The sequence below is a fragment of the Berghia stephanieae genome, chromosome 1 (assembly GCF_034508935.2).
Source record: "Berghia stephanieae isolate SIO BIC M18660-M18661 chromosome 1, UCSD_Bste_1.3, whole genome shotgun sequence".
In the NCBI taxonomy this organism is placed as follows: Eukaryota; Metazoa; Mollusca; class Gastropoda; order Nudibranchia; family Aeolidiidae; genus Berghia; species Berghia stephanieae.
Window position 1 is genome coordinate 80,567,592 of NC_088360.1, and position 25,348 is coordinate 80,592,939.

Genomic DNA, 25,348 nt, shown 5'->3' on the forward strand with positions numbered 1-25,348 from the left:
AACATCCCTACTACCATATCATAATCCAACCACCACTGCAACAACGACCACATCAACATCACTCCTACATCTACATCCACAATCGCTTCAGCAGCCCTATTATATTCAACCACCGACTATGTAACCTTGATTATTAATGATTCGTTGTCCTTCGGATCTTTGCATGATTGCAATAAAACAGCAATTTAAGAAACCAAATTTAGACCCTGGCAATTTGATAAATTGCCGTCTTGTATCAAATAATTCCTTCATATCTAAGATTCTGGAAAAGAATTGTTCATTTGACACCTGCATGTTTTATGATGTTATTTATAGGGTGGATTAAAAGTGAGAAGAACGTGGGAATTCCTTTCAGCATTTCGGACCCGTCGATTTCTAACAATGACATTACCCTGCGAATACGAAGTTTGGTCATTATACAAATATTATGCACAATAAGTAGCACAGTCTCTCTCTCTCTCTCTCTCTCTCTCTCTCTCTCTCTCTCTCTCTCTCTCTCTCTCTCTCTTGAGTGACAATGATTGGGAATTCACAAGATAATGTTGTTTTATAATGCATTAGGAACAAATTAACCCCAACCGTCGTCAGTTTGAATAAATATCTGGCGATAGGCATTGATGGATATTGTAAAAGGAAAAGAGCAAATAAATATGCTTTCTGAGTGATTTGTACAGCAAGAAATGAAAATGTTCTATACTGTCAACGGGCCTACCACAATCTCTCTCTCTCTCTCTCTCTCTCTCTCTCTCTCTCTCTCTCTCTCTCTCTCTCTCTCTCTCTCTCTCTCTCTCTCTCTCTTCTAGGAAATCGGTTTTTGTAATGCAACGGTTTCTTATTCAATATGCATAATATCCATATTTTATATATCATCCGATCGTTTTGTCAAATCGCATGAAAATTTAAATTGTTGTCCTTCTCCATTTCCACAATAATATCTAGATAAATTGATCAGATTATCACAATTTGAAATACTTAAAGGGGTACGCGCTGGTCGAGAGGACGGTTTTACTATGAATTCCGGGCCATTCCATGGTAACTGATGGGACATTCAGAGCATATTTTCAATGAAATAAGATACCACAGAACTAAGGGAAACAGATTTATTCACACTTTTATTGCTTAAATGCATTGAATGGCAATGAAAGATTGTAACAAAGGTGGTAAAAAAAAAAAATTAATTATGGCTCATTTTATGATCTCTTAACCCTTCGGTAACTGATGGGACAGAAAAAATACCACCATTTTTATACGTATATTACAACTTAAAAATTCTCTGAAACTAATTTACTCCAATTGTTGTTTTTGCTTTGTATGTATTTTAAAATAGTGTCTTAACATACAGTACAAGAATAAGAAGTATGAAGCAGCAACTTTTACGTTTATAGCCGATAATAAGTGACACTTTGAGTAACTGATGGGACACTATGTTGGTAACTGATGGGACACGAAAGTGACCAAGATAGAAATAAAAATAAATCACAATCTTATTTTCAAGCAACGAATGTTTGTACTCTCAAGCCTCATTAAACAAATTAAAAAGATCATTTCAGGCCAATTAACAGCATAATTGGTTTGTAAATTTAATGCCTTATAGCAAAAATAAAGTGAACAAAGATATCCATCTGGCGACGCTAAGTAGTAGTAAACTTGTGGGAAACTAAAATGAAATTTAAGTGTCCACTAACAATCCAAGTAAGACCATGATCAATTTAGTTGATTATTAAAAGTAAAAGAAAAATGATAATAATCATCTTCTACAAATTAAACATGACATTGCAACAGGTGGGATAACAATTGTTACTATGAAATTTAGAATCAAAAGATGTACTGACTACACTGGCACTTGTTTCATTCATTCAGTGTCATGTTCTGTGACTGACTAGATTATCATGAGCTTTGCCCATTTGTAAATGAATTATTTAATAATATTAAAAAGGATACGTAATTAAATGATGAAAACTGACGGCTTAGAAAATTTGAAAGATAGTGCTTTTTAACACCCATGAAACCAGAACAAGAAAATAAAATTCATCCAATGAATAAAACAATTCTTTGTCACATGATGACAACTTTCAACAGAACAGCTAAATAAAAAAAAGGGAATCAGATTTATAAATCTTTTCGGGAAGCAAAGGCTGCACTGATGGTGTTGAGGTCTGGAATTGTAAATTTCAAGCAGCCTTCTCAGTTCACAGGTCCATAGAAAATCGCTTGTCTGTGGACTGCATCTGTATCATCTCTTTCAGGCCATGAAAAGTAGCTGATGCCACCAACCGTTGTTTTGTGCAGGAACTTCATGTTCCAAATGTCTGGCTTGTTGGAATTTAAAACTCTTCTTATGAATGATATATACAGCAGCATACATGGTGGTCTTTCTCGGTTATAGTTACGACATGTTGTGGTCTCAATTGTGCAAATTTACTTTTACCCACTTTGATGTCTGGTCTTTCCTTTTTGAACTGCTGGAACGCTTCCATAATGTTCATAAGCATAACACGTTTCTGGATCTGCTGTTTATTTCCTTCACTATCTTTAACTGTAACAAAATCCTTTTTGCCTGGACTTTGGCGGGAAATTTCATCATTTTCATAAAAGCTCGTGATCATCTTTGTTAAGTTCTCAGACTCAAACAAGTTTCTCCTGGATGTTTTTGATTTCTCCACAAGAATACCATGTTGTACTGCCAATTTTTTTAATACTGCAATTTTACGCCTAGGACTTTGAGGTAGAGAATTCACTACTTTTCTTATAGCTTTTCCCTCTGACTGGACACTAGAGAAAAGAGGATTGTGCTTAGGGGAAACACTAGAAACTTTGGCTTTTCTTCGTGCCTCTCTCTTTCTACGCGTGTTACTGAGTCTCTCTGCTTTGCGCTTCTCCTCACTCATGCTTGCCCGATATTTCTTCGCTTGCTCTTTATTTTTCTCCTTCACTTCTCTTTTCTTCTCTTCCCCATTCTTTCTCTGTACTCTCTCATTTTTGTGCGGGGTGACTTTGGTGGCATTTTGTCTTTGATACAGACCTGGGCAAGAGATAAAGATAGAAAAAAATGTCAGAATAAGCTTCAACAGGATGATAGGAACTTTCTCAGCACCTCCCCACAAAAGTCTTTCTCAGACACCTCCCCACAAAAGTCATTTCTCTCTCCTTGGGATTTTAATTGAGTTGAATTCATTTTGAGTCTTCAAAATCATTACACAGGGATTGAACTAAGCTATTATGCAATACAAACATTAATTTTTAAAGTCTATGTAAAAAAAAAGTAATGCTTTACTCCTCTCTGAGCCAGTAACTGACGGGACAGAGGACTGACACAGCTTTGTCCCATCAGTTACTGTCCGTCAGTTACCGTTGTAACGCGAAAAAATGATCAATATGGAAATTAACTTTATGGTCATTCTAACATGCCCTATGCATTGACAGAAAATCTAAAGGCTCAAGCCATTTTTTAAAAAAATTATGGCAGCTAAGAAAACTTTATGTCCTAAGCGGTAACTGATGGGACACGAAAATTGAGTCCTCATGAGTGACGATTTCTAGTGTAATATGACAATTTTAAAATATTAAACAATAGTTTCAAGTAGTAAAACATGTTTTTAAATATAAGAAACAAATTCAAATACCTGTGATGCCAAACGGTGCAGTATTGGGCTTCAGAAGATTACCACTTTCAGCAAATATCTGGCTTGTAAACATGTGCTGTTTTTCAAGATGGCCGCCGAGTCACATGACCAAAAAGGGAGGTTACTTTTATAACAAAAATAAAGTCTAATTAGTCCTCTAAAGTTTACACCAACTTTTATTTGAGTTATACCCCTTTGAAAAATTAGTTCCCAGGTAACATTTTACATGGAATGGCCCTTCCACTAAAATTATCGAAAATGAGATTAGGGCACTTTCAGGTAATTCAACCTTTCTTTAACACACTGAAAACATTCAAAAGGCTAAATTTTTACAAAAAAGTGCTTTAAATAATTTTTTTGTGACGCAACTATCGTCTAAACGCAAAGTTTTTCCGTCATTTTCGTCAGAATCAACGTTCGATAGTCCTTAGTAACCCGCACTGAACCCCGGCTTATTTGGTATTAGCAGAAATGTCAGGGAAAGGGCATTTCCGTTCTTTCAGATTCTTTCGCGTATGTGTCACAGGTCGGCGGGGAAATCGAGAAATTCCAAGCCTATTTTCCTTTCTTTGATTGGCTGAAGAGACGTCTAGGAGTTATTTTTAGTAATTACCGTCATGGAAAATTTTAGCTCACATTCCAAGACCAATCGTAACCCGGTTTTCAGTCACGTGACATAACAACGGGTACATTTCCGGAGCATTCGACTACGTTTACTTACGCTTCGATTCGAACTGATTTTTGATCATTTCATGACAAACTTCACTCCATTTACTTATTTGCAAAGTTTTATCATCATTTTCCAAAGAACCAAGAATTGGTAGATAATCATTTCGACGCCTGGATACCGCTTTAGCCAGTAAGTATGTCTATTTATTTATTACTAGTGGAATCAGATTGACCGGTTACAGTCTCAAAGTGTGCATTCCATTCTAAAATGTAAACATTGACGATAGTAAAAGAGAATGCTGCTCGTAAATAATTCTAAAGGCTAATTTTTGTTTTAATTTTATTTTTAATACGATTATTAAGAACCATACTGTTTTCTTTGATTTACATTAGACTAGTGAAGATCATTGAGCTTGAATAAGGAGATAACTAAACGCCGATCTATAGTAGATCTTAGACAGACAGATAGACGTCGAAAGCTAACTTAGACTTGGATTACCATTGACGTCAGTGAGTTAGAACTTAGAGATTATCTAGATTGTGCTTATTTTTTTTTTATAACCATCATTCTACAAGAGTCTGTGTGTGTGTGTGGGGGGGGGGGGGGGTGCTTTCAATGCTCTGAGGTATGGTTCTCGTCTCTTGACCTAAAGGCGTTTCTTTCTTTCTGATCTATAGTTTCTGCCTTTTCACCTTTCAGTGTAGGGCCACTTTAAAGTGAAATTACTCTAGACCAAGGCATTAGCCAAGCAGGTGGTCAGCCCACTGTGACTTTTTGTTACCTTATTGTGGTAGGAATTCATTTTGCCCAGAAAGCGGCCTTTCTGCCTGCTCTTTTAATTTCTTTAATGTTTTTTTTTTTTCTTTGATCCAAAGCAATACCAGATCTGTGCTTAACTATGATTGGTAGCCAGAATTCTTATGTGTGGGTATCTTTTGTGCTTTTCAAGGCAAAACTTTGGGCTGATTCCAACACTGCTTAGCAGTAGGGGGTGCAATAAAAATGTTATAATAAAATTATTTTTTTAAAACCCCTTTATTCATCCCATAGTGGAAATTATTCTCCAGGGTCTATTCCAAGGGTAGATTGGAATAACCAAGGCGTCAACCGCAGTGCTGCGCCGCAAATTGAGCTAGGGCGAGATGGCTTGCTCAAGTCCACACAGCACAGAGGCTGGTGATCGAACTCGGTACCTTTCCGGTACGAAGCAAAGACCGTAACGCTGAGCTAAGCTAACCCCCGATTTATTTATTTTATATATATATATTATTTTTTTTTTTTTTTTTTTGTTTTTTTGTTTAATTTATTATGGTATATTTATATTTATTTATTTTCACAGTTTGTCATGCCTAGAGCCAAGGTTTCCACCTTCAATGCTTCCATTAGCAGCATGAAAAGGAAGTCACGGAAAGATGTTTTGAAGAAGGCAAGGGATGCGAAGAAGCAGAGATTTTTTAATGAACCAGAGCCAGCATCCACATCTTCTGTGACATCTTCGCCCCACGCAGCGACTTCACCTTTATTTCCATCATATTTTTCTTCGCCGCAACCAACAGCTTCAGCTTCTGCTTCTTCATCATCAGCTCGTAAGTTGGATTTCTTTGCCTCTACGTCTGAGCCTGCATCTTCGTCTTCATTGGAATGTTCGACCATCGTGCAGCTGATTGTATTCCAGGATCTTGTTGATTGTCTTCTCTGCCCTTTTTGTTTCCAGTCTACGTTGGAGGTTTCACGTGATTCTTCTGTTGGTCTTGCCATTCGTCTATATTTGTCTTGTAAATCATGTTCAAAAGTTATATCGTCCTTTTATACATCTCGTAAAAAAGATAACTATTTTGAAGTTAATCGTCGTGGAGTCGCTTCATCCTTGGCTAATGGAAGTGGACAGGCTGGCTTAGCCTCATTTTGCGGCATGATGGATATGCCTGTACTACATCATAAGACCTTTCTTCGCCACCAGAAGGCCATCCACCGCCAGTTCGCCAGCTATTCGTCTCGTCTCCGTTCTGAAGCTGTTGATGTTGTTCGTCGAGCGTATCCTGAGCAGGCAGGGCAACCAATTGTTGATGTTGATGTTTCGTATGATGGTAGTTGGCACACGAGGGGACATAAATCAATGTTAGGGATAGGATGTGTGATAGAGAACAGAACAGGACTTGTAGTGGACCATGAGGTTCTTTCTAAGTATTGCCATAAGTGTGTGACAGTAGGAGACAAGCTGAAGGGGGATAGTGATAGGTATGCAGAATTCTTGAGTGGCCATAAGGAGGAGTGTGATAGGAACCATGTAGGATCATCAGGTAGTATGGAACAGGTAGCGGCTGTGAATATGTGGAGTAGATCTGTAGAGCGGAATGGACTTAGATATAGAACAATGATTAGTGACGGGGACAGCAACACCATCAAGCAGCTAAACAATTCGGGACCGTATGAGGGGATGACAATTGAGAAGAGGGAGTGTGTAAATCATGTAGCGAAGAGACTAGGAACAGCATTGCGGAAGACTGTGGACAACAAGAAGAAGGTAAAGGTAACGTTAGGAGGGAATGGAAAAGGAAAATTGACAAAGGCAAAGATCGCCAGACTTCAGAAATATTACACGCGGGCCATTAGATCAAACAGTACTGTGGACGACATGCGACGCGCAATTTGGGCTTCTTTTTATCACTGCACCTCAACCAATAAACAGCCACGCCATGAGTACTGCCCAGAAGGAATTGATTCTTGGTGCTTCTACATGAAAGCCAAGGCTAATGGTCTGCCAGCACCTGACCACGACAGACATATGACCACATTTATTCTACCGACTGTAGCAGAACACATCCATGACGTTTATGTTAGATTGACTGATGATGATTTGTTGGGGAGATGTTTATTTGGAATGACTCAGAATGTAAATGAAAGCATCCATGCTTTGATTTGGTCTAGGTGTCCAAAACATGTGTTTGTAGGGAGACAGCGTTTGGAAATTTCATGTGGGATTGGAGTAGGAGAATTCAACAAGGGAGCAAAGGCATCGCAGGATTTCATTTCGGCAATAGGACAGTGTGGGACGACATTTTGTGGAGCATGCGACTAAAAGGGACAATGTTAGGATAAAGAATGCAGACAGAGCAGGTGAATTTGTCTTTAAAAGGAAAAGGGAGATGAGGAGGTTAGCACAGACAAGGGAGGAAGAACGTTTACATCAACTGGAAGGCGGTGGAGCAGTATGCTGCAGGCGGCTTCTGATTGCGGATCCCAGACGACACGTGACATTGGATGGATTACCTCAAACGGATAAGTACCATTTTTATAAATTCATAACTAATTGTATCTTTTTTCCACAGGAGAATGATTCTTGGGTCTAAAACAACACAGTTTAGGGGGTTCATGACACTATATTTTGTATAATCTACGAGAATGTTCGTTTTTTCCCATTTTCTCAAAATGTCATTTCTTAGGGGGTGGGATAGCAGGGAACAAGATTTCTCAAAACTGTCTATTCAATTTCTTTTTCCTTTCACACACTTGTGTGTTTATAGTGTGGCTACATTATGTCAGAGGCTTTTGGCAATATAAGCATTATTTTTTTAGATATGGGGGTCCAAAAAGGGTAAAAACTGCGAAAAAAGGAAAAATTTTCACAGTTTTACGGATTGAAGACTTCCGGATGCTATAAAATCTTTACTAGGATAAGAATAGAAAAATCCCTCTGACATAATGTAGAGCAGTATTAAAGACACCTACATAGCAAGTTTCAGTGAAATTGAATAGACACTTTTGAGAAAAGTTGTTCCCAAAATCTGAAGTTTTCGGGGCGGGGTACCCCTAAAATGCCACCTCATACACACCGATAGTGGAAATTATTCCAAAAAGTCTTTAGAAATATGCTTGGACACACATAATACTGCAGAAAAAGCATTGAAAAGATCATTTTTGATAAAACTTAATAAAATTGTCCTTATTGTGACAGTACCCCCTTAAAGGTTAATGTCATTTTGTATCTGGCATAGATACCCCTATATTATAATAAATAAAATGACTAAACTGGACATCATCAATCATTACATTTACTTTGAACAAACCATTGTTCAATTTTGAATGGATTAATTGAATGTGCATAAAACGTGGTGATCTTTATAATTTTATTATATATTCATACTTTCTCTCGTTCCGTGAATTGAGCTCTATGCTTTTGTAATATATCCATCTATCCATCCATATATACATACATGCCATACATACATACATGCCATAATACATACATAAATACATACATATTATATACATATATATGCAGGTGCAACCAAAAGCCCATGAGATTTTGAATCGCAAAACGCTTTGACTTTGACATAGGCTAGTTAGTTCTTGACGAATAATATACATATTGGGATAATTTTGACACACCTGTTGAATATGAGTGACCTGCCCCAATTGGTTTGACTATGGAGTAAATGAAGAAATGGTTTGGCATTCAATCCCCTTACATTGAAGGGAATTTTAAAAGCAGTGTAATTTCTGAAGTCCCAGTATTCCTCTATAAAATTATATAGAAGGATGTTAAAAGTTAAAAGTATTGTACCTGTTCATACAGAGCGACCTAAAATATACAAAGGATCTCCATTAAATATGCCATATAGCAAAACCTGTAAAAAGTTGATGACTTCAATACTATATCAATAACAAAGTAGCTCTTCAAATCCATAAGACCCAGGGAGCTGGATTTTATCCCCGTTTCTATAGCGTAAAATTGACACTCGTTGCTATCATTTTGATAGGATAGGACGCTGGTCTATCTTAGTTCTTTCCACAGATATAATTGAACCTAATACCCCAAATTAACACGGGGAACACGGGGGTCAGAAAAATCCCGACTGCACCTTGGATCGATCTTGGTCCTTATGTGTCTGAAGCCATGACACGTAAAACTAGGGAAGTTGACCGACAAGCGTGGAAGATACCATGGCTATTGAAACAGTAAATTTGTTTCAAAAGACTTGGTTTTGTTTGGGGTTTTTTTTTTTTTTTTTTTTTTTTTTGGTGGGGGGGGGGGGTGATTTTACATTTTTTTAACGGCGCTTGCGACACATTTATTTAGGTCATATCAGCGCCAGTAAAAAAAAAAAGAAAATGGAATAGTCAAAATATTCTACATTTTTACAATCAAAGCCAAGAGAAAGTAATACAAAGGAGAATTGGTTCAAATAGGGAACAGATTACGAGCCAAGCGTCAATTACTTAGTTTTGAGATCACGCTTAAAGTCTCATCCAGATCGCTCAGACACCAGGACAAGATAATTCCCTATGAATGAATTGCACTCAAATGTTTACGAGATACACCCAACACAGAATATACAAACTAAAACAACGAATACATAACAGGGAGATGATTTACCAAAGGGAAAAAAATAATATCTCCGACACTAAAAAAAACTAAATAATTCCATTCCAATACAAAGACTGAAACAACTCAAAAACAGATATAGGGGATAGAATACACTAGGGTTCCTCCGCCCATCATGGAAAGTTTCAAAGACTTAAAAAGCACTTGAGATACTTTCGAAGTTACATCAATGCGGTGTAGTGAAGCATAGGCTTTCAGGTAATTCAACCTTTCTTTAACACACTGAAAACATTCAAAAGGCTAAATTTTTACAAAAAAGTGCTTTAAATAATTTTTTTGTGACGCAACTATCGTCTAAACGCAAAGTTTTTCCGTCATTTTCGTCAGAATCAACGTTCGATAGTCCTTAGTAACCCGCACTGAACCCCGGCTTATTTGGTATTAGCAGAAATGTCAGGGAAAGGGCATTTCCGTTCTTTCAGATTCTTTCGCGTATGTGTCACAGGTCGGCGGGGAAATCGAGAAATTCCAAGCCTATTTTCCTTTCTTTGATTGGCTGAAGAGACGTCTAGGAGTTATTTTTAGTAATTACCGTCATGGAAAATTTTAGCTCACATTCCAAGACCAATCGTAACCCGGTTTTCAGTCACGTGACATAACAACGGGTACATTTCCGGAGCATTCGACTACGTTTACTTACGCTTCGATTCGAACTGATTTTTGATCATTTCATGACAAACTTCACTCCATTTACTTATTTGCAAAGTTTTATCATCATTTTCCAAAGAACCAAGAATTGGTAGATAATCATTTCGACGCCTGGATACCGCTTTAGCCAGTAAGTATGTCTATTTATTTATTACTAGTGGAATCAGATTGACCGGTTACAGTCTCAAAGTGTGCATTCCATTCTAAAATGTAAACATTGACGATAGTAAAAGAGAATGCTGCTCGTAAATAATTCTAAAGGCTAATTTTTGTTTTAATTTTATTTTTAATACGATTATTAAGAACCATACTGTTTTCTTTGATTTACATTAGACTAGTGAAGATCATTGAGCTTGAATAAGGAGATAACTAAACGCCGATCTATAGTAGATCTTAGACAGACAGATAGACGTCGAAAGCTAACTTAGACTTGGATTACCATTGACGTCAGTGAGTTAGAACTTAGAGATTATCTAGATTGTGCTTATTTTTTTTTTATAACCATCATTCTACAAGAGTCTGTGTGTGTGTGTGGGGGGGGGGGGGGGGGTGCTTTCAATGCTCTGAGGTATGGTTCTCGTCTCTTGACCTAAAGGCGTTTCTTTCTTTCTGATCTATAGTTTCTGCCTTTTCACCTTTCAGTGTAGGGCCACTTTAAAGTGAAATTACTCTAGACCAAGGCATTAGCCAAGCAGGTGGTCAGCCCACTGTGACTTTTTGTTACCTTATTGTGGTAGGAATTCATTTTGCCCAGAAAGCGGCCTTTCTGCCTGCTCTTTTAATTTCTTTAATGTTTTTTTTTTTTCTTTGATCCAAAGCAATACCAGATCTGTGCTTAACTATGATTGGTAGCCAGAATTCTTATGTGTGGGTATCTTTTGTGCTTTTCAAGGCAAAACTTTGGGCTGATTCCAACACTGCTTAGCAGTAGGGGGTGCAATAAAAATGTTATAATAAAATTATTTTTTTAAAACCCCTTTATTCATCCCATAGTGGAAATTATTCTCCAGGGTCTATTCCAAGGGTAGATTGGAATAACCAAGGCGTCAACCGCAGTGCTGCGCCGCAAATTGAGCTAGGGCGAGATGGCTTGCTCAAGTCCACACAGCACAGAGGCTGGTGATCGAACTCGGTACCTTTCCGGTACGAAGCAAAGACCGTAACGCTGAGCTAAGCTAACCCCGATTTATTTATTTTATATATATATATATTTTTTTTTTTTTTGTTTTTTGTTTTTTTGTTTAATTTATTATGGTATATTTATATTTATTTATTTTCACAGTTTGTCATGCCTAGAGCCAAGGTTTCCACCTTCAATGCTTCCATTAGCAGCATGAAAAGGAAGTCACGGAAAGATGTTTTGAAGAAGGCAAGGGATGCGAAGAAGCAGAGATTTTTTAATGAACCAGAGCCAGCATCCACATCTTCTGTGACATCTTCGCCCCACGCAGCGACTTCACCTTTATTTCCATCATATTTTTCTTCGCCGCAACCAACAGCTTCAGCTTCTGCTTCTTCATCATCAGCTCGTAAGTTGGATTTCTTTGCCTCTACGTCTGAGCCTGCATCTTCGTCTTCATTGGAATGTTCGACCATCGTGCAGCTGATTGTATTCCAGGATCTTGTTGATTGTCTTCTCTGCCCTTTTTGTTTCCAGTCTACGTTGGAGGTTTCACGTGATTCTTCTGTTGGTCTTGCCATTCGTCTATATTTGTCTTGTAAATCATGTTCAAAAGTTATATCGTCCTTTTATACATCTCGTAAAAAAGATAACTATTTTGAAGTTAATCGTCGTGGAGTCGCTTCATCCTTGGCTAATGGAAGTGGACAGGCTGGCTTAGCCTCATTTTGCGGCATGATGGATATGCCTGTACTACATCATAAGACCTTTCTTCGCCACCAGAAGGCCATCCACCGCCAGTTCGCCAGCTATTCGTCTCGTCTCCGTTCTGAAGCTGTTGATGTTGTTCGTCGAGCGTATCCTGAGCAGGCAGGGCAACCAATTGTTGATGTTGATGTTTCGTATGATGGTAGTTGGCACACGAGGGGACATAAATCAATGTTAGGGATAGGATGTGTGATAGAGAACAGAACAGGACTTGTAGTGGACCATGAGGTTCTTTCTAAGTATTGCCATAAGTGTGTGACAGTAGGAGACAAGCTGAAGGGGGATAGTGATAGGTATGCAGAATTCTTGAGTGGCCATAAGGAGGAGTGTGATAGGAACCATGTAGGATCATCAGGTAGTATGGAACAGGTAGCGGCTGTGAATATGTGGAGTAGATCTGTAGAGCGGAATGGACTTAGATATAGAACAATGATTAGTGACGGGGACAGCAACACCATCAAGCAGCTAAACAATTCGGGACCGTATGAGGGGATGACAATTGAGAAGAGGGAGTGTGTAAATCATGTAGCGAAGAGACTAGGAACAGCATTGCGGAAGACTGTGGACAACAAGAAGAAGGTAAAGGTAACGTTAGGAGGGAATGGAAAAGGAAAATTGACAAAGGCAAAGATCGCCAGACTTCAGAAATATTACACGCGGGCCATTAGATCAAACAGTACTGTGGACGACATGCGACGCGCAATTTGGGCTTCTTTTTATCACTGCACCTCAACCAATAAACAGCCACGCCATGAGTACTGCCCAGAAGGAATTGATTCTTGGTGCTTCTACATGAAAGCCAAGGCTAATGGTCTGCCAGCACCTGACCACGACAGACATATGACCACATTTATTCTACCGACTGTAGCAGAACACATCCATGACGTTTATGTTAGATTGACTGATGATGATTTGTTGGGGAGATGTTTATTTGGAATGACTCAGAATGTAAATGAAAGCATCCATGCTTTGATTTGGTCTAGGTGTCCAAAACATGTGTTTGTAGGGAGACAGCGTTTGGAAATTTCATGTGGGATTGGAGTAGGAGAATTCAACAAGGGAGCAAAGGCATCGCAGGATTTCATTTCGGCAATAGGACAGTGTGGGACGACATTTTGTGGAGCATGCGACTAAAAGGGACAATGTTAGGATAAAGAATGCAGACAGAGCAGGTGAATTTGTCTTTAAAAGGAAAAGGGAGATGAGGAGGTTAGCACAGACAAGGGAGGAAGAACGTTTACATCAACTGGAAGGCGGTGAGCAGTATGCTGCAGGCGGCTTCTGATTGCGGAGTCCCAGACGACACGTGACATTGGATGGATTACCTCAAACGGATAAGTACCATTTTTATAAATTCATAACTAATTGTATCTTTTTTCCACAGGAGAATGATTCTTGGGTCTAAAACAACACAGTTTAGGGGGTTCATGACACTATATTTTGTATAATCTACGAGAATGTTCGTTTTTTCCCATTTTCTCAAAATGTCATTTTCTTAGGGGGTGGGATAGCAGGGAACAAGATTTCTCAAAAACTGTCTATTCAATTTCTTTTTCCTTTCACACACTTGTGTGTTTATAGTGTGGCTACATTATGTCAGAGGCTTTTGGCAATATAAGCATTATTTTTTTAGATATGGGGGTCCAAAAAGGGTAAAAACTGCGAAAAAGGAAAAATTTTCACAGTTTTACGGATTGAAGACTTCCGGATGCTATAAAATCTTTACTAGGATAAGAATAGAAAAATCCCTCTGACATAATGTAGAGCAGTATTAAAGACACCTACATAGCAAGTTTCAGTGAAATTGAATAGACACTTTTTGAGAAAAGTTGTTCCCAAAATCTGAAGTTTTCGGGGCGGGGTACCCTAAAATGCCACCTCATACACACCGATAGTGGAAATTATTCCAAAAAGTCTTTAGAAATATGCTTGGACACACATAATACTGCAGAAAAAGCATTGAAAAGATCATTTTTGATAAAACTTAATAAAATTGTCCTTATTGTGACAGTACCCCTTAAAGGTTAATGTCATTTTGTATCTGGCATAGATACCCCTATATTATAATAAATAAAATGACTAAACTGGACATCATCAATCATTACATTTACTTTGAACAAACCATTGTTCAATTTTGAATGGATTAATTGAATGTGCATAAAACGTGGTGATCTTTATAATTTATATTATAATATTCATACTTTCTCTCGTTCCGTGAATTGAGCTCTATGCTTTTGTAATATATCCATCTATCCATCCATATATACATACATGCCATACATACATACATGCCATAATACATACATAAATACATACATATTATATACATATATATGCAGGTGCAACCAAAAAGCCCATGAGATTTTGAATCGCAAAACGCTTTGACTTTGACATAGGCTAGTTAGTTCTTGACGAATAATATACATATTGGGATAATTTTGACACACCTGTTGAATATGAGTGACCTGCCCCAATTGGTTTGACTATGGAGTAAATGAAGAAATGGTTTGGCATTCAATCCCCTTACATTGAAGGGAATTTTAAAAGCAGTGTAATTTCTGAAAGTCCCAGTATTCCTCTATAAAATTATATAGAAGGATGTTAAAAGTTAAAAGTATTGTACCTGTTCATACAGAGCGACCTAAAATATACAAAGGATCTCCATTAAATATGCCAATATAGCAAAACCTGTAAAAAGTTGATGACTTACAATACTATATCACATAACAAAAAGTAGCTCTTCAAATCCATAAGACCCAGGGAGCTGGATTTTATCCCCGTTTCTATAGCGTAAAATTGACACTTGTTGCTATCATTTTGATAGGATAGGACGCTGGTCTATCTTAGTTCTTTCCACCAGATATAATTGAACCTAATACCCAATTAACACGGGGAACACGGGGGTCAGAAAAATCCCGACTGCACCTTGGATCGATCTTGGTCCTTATGTGTCTGAAGCCAGTGCTCTACTAACAGTAACATAGTTATCTGGACCCTCATATCACGTAAAAGATACCATCAATTTGAGGGTGTCGATGAGGAACTCCAATCAATGGTTAAAGTGGTCTCAAGAAATATCATTCCATGGCAAGAATAGAAAGTAAAATGGAATGATGAAGACAGACATAGAGGGTACCAAGACAATAGTAAGAGTTTACCCCCTCTCCTTCCCCCCCCCCCCCCCCCCCCCCCCACCATGACACGAACAGGGAAGAATATGACTCACAAGCGTGGAAAATACCGTGTCCCATGGATACAGGCACATTTGTTTCAAAGACTTGTGTTTTGTTGGGGTTCTTTTTATTTCGGGGAGGGGGGGGGGGTGATTTTAATTTTTTTTTTAAACGGTGCTTGCGACACATGTATTTAGGTCATATCAGCGTCAGTAAAAAAGAAGAAAATAGAATAGCCAAAATATTCTACATTTACAATCAAAGGGCCCGCCAAGAAAAAGTAAGACAAAGGAGAATTGGTTCAAATAGGGAACAGATGTAGATACCAAGCGGCAATGTATTTAGTTTGAGATCACCTTAAAGTCTCATCCAGACACCAGGACAAGATACCCCTCAGAGGAATGCACTCAATGTTTACAGAATACATCCAAAAACAGAATATACAACTAACAATACATAACAGAGAGATGATTTACAAGGGAAAAATATCTCCGACAAGACTAAGTAATCCCTATCCAAGGCAAAGACAGAAAACAACTCGAAAAACAGATATAGGGGATAGAAGACACAGGGTGGCCTCCTGCTCACCATGGAAAGTTTCAAAGACTTAAAAAGCACTTGAGATACTTTCGAGTTACACAATGGCGGTGTAGTGAAGGCTAGGCTATGAGTTACCCTGCGGATACCGCATAATATCAATAAATTTGAATGATAGCTGGTGGAATTCCAGTCTCAAGTCTTGCTATTTTCAAAGACACTAAGTCAGTCTTAACAAAAAGAAAAAGAAAAAAAAAAGCAGAATGTAATGACAATAACTTTAAGCATACGACCAGGTTTAAAGAACAAACACATACTATTTCATATATAAATAGCTGATATTAATCTTCTTTATTTAGCAATAATCATAATCATCATCATCACTATCTTTTTATAATTGAAATAATAAAAAGGTGATAGTGCGTAATAATTACAGTTTTATTACACAGTGTGAAGATCAATCATTTATTTCAGAATTGAAAATGTGTGAATAGTATGCTAACAATAAGTAGAGTATGTAGTATTGTTAGTTTTCAACTTAGCGTTGTTAGTATTCAACTATGTGTGGCTATCACACTTTAGAAAGCGGTCAATATCCTTTTATAAAACAAGATATATTTCAGAGCGTAGGGTTCATGAGGCCAAGGCTTTTCCTGGTTTTGATACTGTCAAACGGACAGCAGCAAATTGCGCTAATCTACAGCAACTACTTTCCATCATATCTAACAAACCCAGCAACCCAATTGGGTGAACAGAATCTCAACTTCAAACAGAATGGATACCGGTCACTTTGGTTGTGAAGTGAGTTCTACATAATGAGCTATCCCCCCTCCTCCCAGTAAAAAAAAAAAAGTTTATTGATCTTAAATCTAAAGCCTCTGGACTAACAATGCTGATAAAAGATAATGTGAAAAAATCGTTCAATAGTCTAAATGAGAGATATAAATCATATATTTTATCATTAGTCACTTTGAAGAGAAATCCCTCATTGCCTCAGATATTGAATGCCACATGAGCTTGAGTAGTTGTTTATTTTTGTTTTGTTTTGTATTTGGGGGGGGGGGGGGGGGGGGCAATGGGCAGGGGGTTATTTGTTTGATAATTATGCTTTCAAACAATTCACTATAGTATGCTATCGACCATCACCATCACGTACGGTCTAGCCTTTTATACACTGCAGTCACATTTGCCATTTATTTTAAATCATATGAAATAAAGTATTATGTCATAGACTTATTCAATGTTTTTGAAAAAGGTAGACAACTGTAGCAATAATTTCAAACGGTAAGACGGGGGATACGTGCCAATAATTGCAGGTCTAATAACTGAACGGAATTATGGCCTTGATTTAACATTGTAGTAACGGAAAATATTTTGCCCTCGAGAGTATTTCCATAATAAGAATGAGACCATAACATATTTAGATTATCAGACCTGCAAATAAGTACACATTAGATGGAAACAATCTAGACACATGTTCATTTTGTAATAGTTATTTCATAACACTGATATATATATATATATATATATATATATATATATATATATATATATATATATATATATATATATATATATATATATACGATTGATTTAAAAATGATATTCGATATAGACTATCTTCAGCAAGAAAAGCTATCGAAGATATTCATTATATCTGCGTTTTAGTTAACATCAATGATAATTTCGTCGTTATAGTTATATAAATTAAATATCCCTCATTAGTTTTTGTTTCACATACTTTAAACTTAATTTAGATTGTAAATTTTGTTTTCTTTAACCATGTTCGTTTCACAAATTTTGACAGCAATCATTATTCACATTATCGAATATCATTTGTCGCTGCAATAATTTAACAATCTAAATAAAATAGATTAGCATTTTGAGTTTAATGAGCATCATACATTTTCTGTATCATAAATGTATGCTTGAAAACGAATGTTTCATCATTTCAAGAAAAACAGAAAATACAAACATTCGAATGGAGATGCCTCTACAAATGTTTTTTAAAACACTGAAATGAGTACCAAATATGTGATTGAACATATTAACTTTAAAGAAAAAAGCAAGAAGACCACTTGCACTCTTGAGCAACAAACTTGATAAATCGGTTAAAGCATTCAGGAATAATCTACAGATGATGGTGAATCATTGGAAATCGAACTGCAAAAAAGTTTGTGAATACCGTTTTCAATTTAGGTAATTTTGCGAACAAAATTTAAATTTAAAACTTAAGGTAGACATTGCGATGACGAAAGTTTAAAACAATTAAATTTGATATGTAAATTGATATAATCTAGACGATTGTGTGCAATATCCCAACACAGATACTCATACACAAACACACAACTACTATAAGCACGCATTCACACACACACACACACACACACACACACACACACACACATTGTCTCTATGCACAAGATATAAGAATATTTATAAGAATATTAGAAATATTTAAATTGTCATTCAGGGGGAAAGGTTTGGGCGGCTATGGAGATGATTAGATTGACCTGATGAAAAGCCAAAATATTATGAAACGGGAACTGCGTGGACAACGAGTATACAGAGGGACCAGCAGAAAGGATGGTTTCTACGCTGTAGTGATAAAAAAATATTAAACCAAGAACATAAAACTAGAATGAACGCACACTAAAAACTTGAGGAGAGAGACTAGAAATGACAATTGAAGCTTAAAAATGAATGAAGACCACCATGCGACTAAAAAGGGAAGAAACTGAAATAATCTAATCCGTGGGCACCTACAAACTAAAAGGAGTCCTCGCAAAACCAATTCGATATTCTATAACTCTCTTCATAACGGGTGCATTCATAATGATAGTATTCCAAACAACCTTCACATTTTGTCATCATTCTCTCACCATCATCATAATGCTTGCACTTAAAACAAACTATTCCTTGGTCCTTCCTAATATCAACTCTGCGCATCAACTCACTCCATCCAGTAATAGTGAACAAGTCCTCCAAACATTCAATATCTTCACTCAATAGGACAGCTCCTAACCGTAATGCATCCTTCAGATCGCAAGTACTATAAAGCACTCCCCTCAGGTTATTGACTTCATTAACAGCCCTCCTTAACATGAACTGCTTTTTCTTTTCCCCCAATAATGTAGAAAGGGAATCAATCCAGTTGCCTTTCGCTTCCTCCGTGTGAAATTTGGCTTATTTTTAGGCCTACCTCTTACACGCACTGGTTTTAGTCTAACTTCACTAAAAGAAACCAAATTTGGAAAAAGGACAGGAGCTAGAATGGCCCGCAAGAGGAGATTTAGTATTTACGGTTGTGGACTCAACAACAGAAGGTGGGGGTACAACGACAGGAAGACTAGCCTCAGCCATAGGAGGAATAGCATCAACAACAGAACTTGCTACAACAGGGGGAAATAGCTTCAACAACAGGGAGATCAGCCTTGACATCTCAACAAAAGGGGGATGGGCTATCCTCAACAATAGGGGCACTAGCTTTAACAACAAGAGGAATATCCTTAACAAAAGAAAAACGTTCCCCAACAATACAAGAACTAGCCTCAACAACAGGACTAGCTACAACAGCATGCTCAACAAAATTACTGCTGTCAATTCTGGAGTGAGAAGGACCAGGAATATCTTCGCTGGAAATAGCATCACCATCAACAGAGCGGTGATACAGGTCACTGGATGATGAAGTCCAACTATCAAATAAGGAATAAAGAAAATTCATTTTCTCATCGAATTCTGCATTCCCCAAAAGACTCAGATAGTTAGACATTTTATTGAAGAAAGAATTGCCTCGTTAAATTTCACCTCTCTTGTCCTCATTCTGGTAGCTTTGGGCAAAGGAACTTGATGTATCGTAATTTGAGACATAGCGTTTGTTGGAAAAGAATGGCGTATACTTGGTTTTAATCTATGTCCTTCAGGAAGACGAACATACATAGGTAATGACAGATGAGAACGAACGAAAAAAATATGCCGACAAGGTAAGTCTACATTCTTGAAAAATTCACATGAGCACTCAGATGGGGATGCAATGTAGGACTTTGATTGTCTGGACAACCGAAAAGTATTGTCAGAGAGAGAGAGGGAGAGAGAGAGAGAGAGAGAGAGAGAGAGAGAGAGAGAGAGAGAGAGAGAGAGAGAGAGAGAGAGAGTGAGATGATCTGATGTCATAGCTCAACTTGCTCATTAGAGAATACTCATTCAATATGATAGACGCAGCAAAAGGAGTTACATCATCTCTTATAGCGTTAATGTCAGGATCGCCACAATCAACTGCCCTCGTATTCCTCAACCGGAGGCTTTTGAAAGAAAACAGAAAGTCAATATCTCTATCAATGAATAAGAGATCTTGGAGGACATTGGACAGTTTTTGAGCACCTTTCACTACTCATTTAAGTGTGGCATGGTATGCCTCACAGTGGTTGGTAGTGGTGACATAGAGTTTGAAAGTGTCCACCAACCGGTGGCCAGCCCACAAGTGAGGCTTACTAAACCAATGAGTATTGAAATAGTCAAAAACATGAGAAGACAAAACGGACTGAAACTTTCGAAAATAAGACAAGTAGCCCTCCTCTGTTACTTCTTTTTTCATGGCCATGAAAATAGAATGAATAGTAGAAGTCTGAGAAGAAGACATATTCTTCTTTTCCATTGCCTTTTTTATGGTGTTAGAAACATGGAAAGAGCACAGAATGAGTTTGACATTGGGAAAAACAGACGAGAGTGCCCCGATTTCGGAAAAAATCTTTATCAACAAAGATACATGCCGTCTTTGAGAAATCATATGAATCCTTCAAAAACTTCAGAGGTTTGACCATAGTGCAAGAAAGAATGCAGGACGGGATGGCCTTTGCCGTCTGCATCAATACACATAACAGTGAGAAGAGGCAAGCAAATATTATTAGTGTTGTGAGTAACATCCATAATAAGTACATCACCAAATGAGACAGCAATTCTAACATTGTAGAAGTCTGATAGGTCAGACACATTGTGTCTCTGAAATGGATATCATCAGAAGAAGAATCAGTAGTGTCGACAAAATGAGTATCTACTCTTCCCCACTTCATGACAATGTCCGCCAAAATTTTTTCGGCTGCCTGCTTTTCTTCACTATCAGACAGCCGATATTTTTGCCGCAAGTTTTGAATATCTTTTGGCATTGGTCTTATTCCTTGCTCCTTTTGAATGGTTGATATTAATTCCCTAGATGATAATGATTTGAATTGTAGAAGTGTCGTCACTAAGTCAGTTTCCTGGATTCGCCTCGTTTCAGGAAATGTTGTTAGATCCTGGAAAAAAACACATTATTATTATTATTATTATTATTATTATTATTATCATCATTATTATTTCTTCTTTTTCTTATCATTATTATTATTATTATTATTATTATTATTATTATTATTATTATTATTATTATTATTATTATTATTATCATCATCATCATCATCATCAACAACATCATCATTATTATTATTATGTCATTCCAATAACATCACCTATATCATTTCTTACCACTGATTGATTCTCAAAGTAAACAATTTGACATAAAGAATTATCGTTTTGTGCTGGGGAAAAAAATTCTAGAATTCCTACGTTTACTTATTATTGTTATATTTTGTTTTGTTTTGTTTGCTTGTTTATTTTGTTTTTAATAGAAAGGATAATACGGACGCCTCAAAATATTGTTGCTATTACGCTACAGTTAAATCGTTTTCCCCCAGAATATTAAAGGGTATAAAAAAGTGCATATCAACATTCAAAATAAACTTGCGATCTATCACGTACAAGTTCGTTTTTGGAGTTAAATGTGACAATCATCTCAGATAGAATAAGGATAATGTGTGCAAAATGGCCTCTCCGTTGTATTTGGGTCGTGGGTTAAAATCTTGAAAATTGTTATACTGAGAATTCCCGCTGCCTGAATGTCCAATACGACCAAGTGGTTGGTTCGATAAAACATACATTGATATGAAATTCGTCATTCACAGAGCCCACTATCTTTATTCCAATATGACTGTTCATCTGTATTGTTACTTCATTCTGTCAACCCTATTCGCTTTTTTTGCGTAAAGAGACAAAAATATAACAAGGGGTTGATCGCGTGATTTTGTTTTACTCCAAAGATAATGATCTCAAATTGGGGTTTTCACCACTCGGTTGGGGTAGAAATTACAAAGAAGTAGAAGGGCATATACATGATAGATTTTGAAAATGTCAATAAATGACAAGGAAACCAAAATTCTATTGTGGTGGTGTAAAAGAAAATGTGACAAGATGTTTGGTCCATTTTTTAATGGCGAAATTTTATTGAGAACAAATAGGTAAGTTTTTACATCTTTAGCTACTTATAGATACAGGAAGGAAAGTCATGGCTTTTACTGAACATTGCGCACTGCTGTTTGAAAAACAAGGGCGCATTCTTCAAAAGGGCATACGTAACATTTTGAATACTTGCTCTGAATTAAAATATTTAAAGAAACTAAACTGTGTCTTTAAACTGTACATACGGATGCAGATGGCGAGTATGAATCATGAGTCAGATTTGCTTCAACGACTTCAAGGAACCAAACACGGTCACTACTCCTACGGCAACATAATCATATTTTAGCCATGCAGCCAAGCTTGAAAGATCTGAAAAAAAAATGACACGAATCATTGCCGTGGACAGTGACTGACTGAATGGGTAATAATGGAAAAGTAATTATGGCTATGGTAATGATATGCTTTTCTCGGATGGCTCCGTTTTTGGACGACACTTGTTTGGTGTATGAAGGAGACAAAAGAGGAAGAAAAATCACACACCCATCCCTTCCAAAAATTTAAAAGAAAGAAAAAAAAGCAAACAAACGAACAAATAAATAGGGCAGCTTTGCTCAGCAGTATTGTCTTTGCTTCGTACCCGAGAGGTACTGAATTTGATTACCCATTGCGCTGTTTGGCCATAACCCTAGCTCAGTTTTGGGTACTGAACTGCGGCTGATGCCTGGGTTGTACAAGTCTTCCCTTGCAATAGATTAAAAAGACCTAATATTTCTCCTTGTGAATGAATAAAGGGAATACTACCTATTTTCTATCTATGTAAGAAACAATTTAAAAAATTGAAAAACAACTAAGCAATGAGAAAAAACCCCAGAATATAATGTAAATTTGAACCCAGGGGGACTACTGATGCCCTTTTCGCAATGGCACCAAAAGATCCCGTCGCCTAGGCATAATCCATCAAACAGGATGTCTGATGTAAACAGGAATCACCTATGTTGTCCAAGTGAGCAAATTGGGATTAATAATCTTGCCCAAGGAAAATAACAAAAGTGCCTGAAGCAGGGCTTGAACCCGGGACAATCGGGATCACAGTCCAATGCCTTAAGCATTCGGTCAATTCGTTCCCCTTGTTGTCAGATGCGAGAGTAAACTATTTAAAAATTCGATTTTCTTGTAATTAACAAAATTCCCTTTTGTTTGTAATAAGAGAAAAAGTAGTTATTATTTCATTTATTTGCTTACAAAATCACATAGAAAATTTGTACCTTACCTTTGAATAGGTCAGAGACCTTTAGATTCGGATTTTCTCATTTTTCCTTGCTCACATTCGAACATAACCCATTCATAAACTATTGTGTTGATGAAATCTGAGCACATCACCTAAGAGAAAGATTATGGAATAATATCATTGTCTACATTATTTCAACAAATATATGCCTACTTACAACAGGACAACAAAATCTTTCGGTGTAATAAGCACAGATCTAAAAAATAAAAACGAAGTACACATAGACATGATCAACTTATCCGAATGAGAATGAGTAGGCTACAAATACAAATAAATGAACACACTTAGTTAGCGTGATAATGCACATTTAAATTGAGGGAAGTGATAGGCCTAAATCGTATTATTATGTTGTAAGGAATTGTAAACGAATTTTCAATTTTTGTGGATGAATAAAGTATATATTATTATTATTATTATTGGATTCACAAAAGCCGCGTTGTTTGATATTGAGAAAGTCTACTCACCCTTGCTTACTTTACGGTGGGCGCTGCACTGCGGCTGATGCCTCAATTATAACAGTTATCCGGTAGAATAGATTATAACTGAATTTTTGTTTTACCTTAAACGATGATTTAAGATAATTTTATTTTTTTGTTTGTTTGTTGCTTTAGGTCTCTTCCAACACAATTGAGGTTATATGAGAGACCGCTGAAACAAAAAAACAAGCAATCTAACAAAAATAGTACAAATGTAAATCAAAATCATAACCTATAGATATCATAAGCTAAATTATATACTTATTTCAATATATTGATGTTGAAATGATATGCATATATCATCATGCAATCAAATATACAGAAAGACAACTGTCGCTCGAATTGAATAGTTATTTATTTATTTATTCATTCATCTATTAATTTATTCATTCATTTATTTATTTATTCATTTTGTCATCAATGCTATCATAAATATGCCTTTTTCATCAATTGATTATAAATATTACATTATATCATATTTAACAAATTTTAGATAATGCCCTCACCATTAGGGGAGATCTGAAATGAGATATTGCCCTTTAAAATAAAAGAAGGAAAGGACGCTTGGCATGTGAAAAAAAAAACTAAGCATTGATATAGATAGATAAATGCGTTTTATAAATGTGCATTATTTTTTATTTCTTGTAAAACTTGTATGCTAAATCTAGATTTAAATAAATAATGGATTAATAAAAGGCATTAAGAACAAATGGGCAGCGAAAATGTTTTTAAAATAATGAAAAATATAATTTAAAGAAAAAATAATAGAAATAGAAAATGCGGGAGGAGGGGGAGGGGGAACTATTCTATGATAATAAAATCTTACATTTTTGCAATCCGTTATAATGACTATCACATTTTTCACATTTTCATGAATCCGTAATGATTTTTGGAAAGCTTCATATGAATCAAACCTTGCTCCTACGAAAATACTTTCACGTTCCATTTTGATTTTTTAACGATTGAGCAATGGCTTGACTGGAAGGATGATACGTTTATCCAGGAAGATTTTGTAATTCCAGTTAATTACATAGATAACATGGGCGCACACAAAAAGCCACGGAAGCAGTGACAATGTAATAATGTGATTTATGGGAGGGCAATAACCTTGAATTTAATACATATAAAAATACGGTGACAAATATAAACAATGGCCTTTCCGTCAATTGCCCTGTGCGTATTTCAAGCCTACCTCATTTGCATAAGCACTGAAGGTCGGCAAGACACTTTTTAAGAATACGACCTGAAGGACGATTAGACACTCCATAATATTATACTGATTTGTGACAGATTTCTCTATTCTTATTTATTGTAAATGGGTCATTAGTATCCGCTGCGTGGATGACTACCCATTGCTGTTTCGTATCATATCAACTCACCCGACTGACTTCC

General features: G+C 36.7%; 2 protein-coding genes across 2 annotated transcripts; both read left to right on the top strand.

The window, feature by feature from the left end:
- Positions 1–4,137: 4,137 nt before the first annotated feature.
- Positions 4,138–7,491, top strand: LOC144958591 (uncharacterized). The gene is made up of 2 exons (XM_078890677.1): positions 4,138–4,482; positions 5,633–7,491. Exon 2 carries the CDS (start codon positions 5,639–5,641, stop codon positions 7,370–7,372), a length of 1,734 nt encoding a protein of 577 aa, XP_078746803.1. The 5' UTR covers positions 4,138–4,482; positions 5,633–5,638; the 3' UTR covers positions 7,373–7,491.
- A 2,812-nt stretch (positions 7,492–10,303) lies between these two features.
- LOC144958600 (uncharacterized) lies at positions 10,304–14,239 on the top strand. The gene is made up of 2 exons (XM_078890688.1): positions 10,304–10,457; positions 11,610–14,239. The coding sequence occupies exon 2, from the start codon at positions 11,616–11,618 to the stop codon at positions 13,347–13,349; it is 1,734 nt and encodes a 577-aa protein (XP_078746814.1). The 5' UTR covers positions 10,304–10,457; positions 11,610–11,615; the 3' UTR covers positions 13,350–14,239.
- Positions 14,240–25,348: the final 11,109 nt, after the last annotated feature.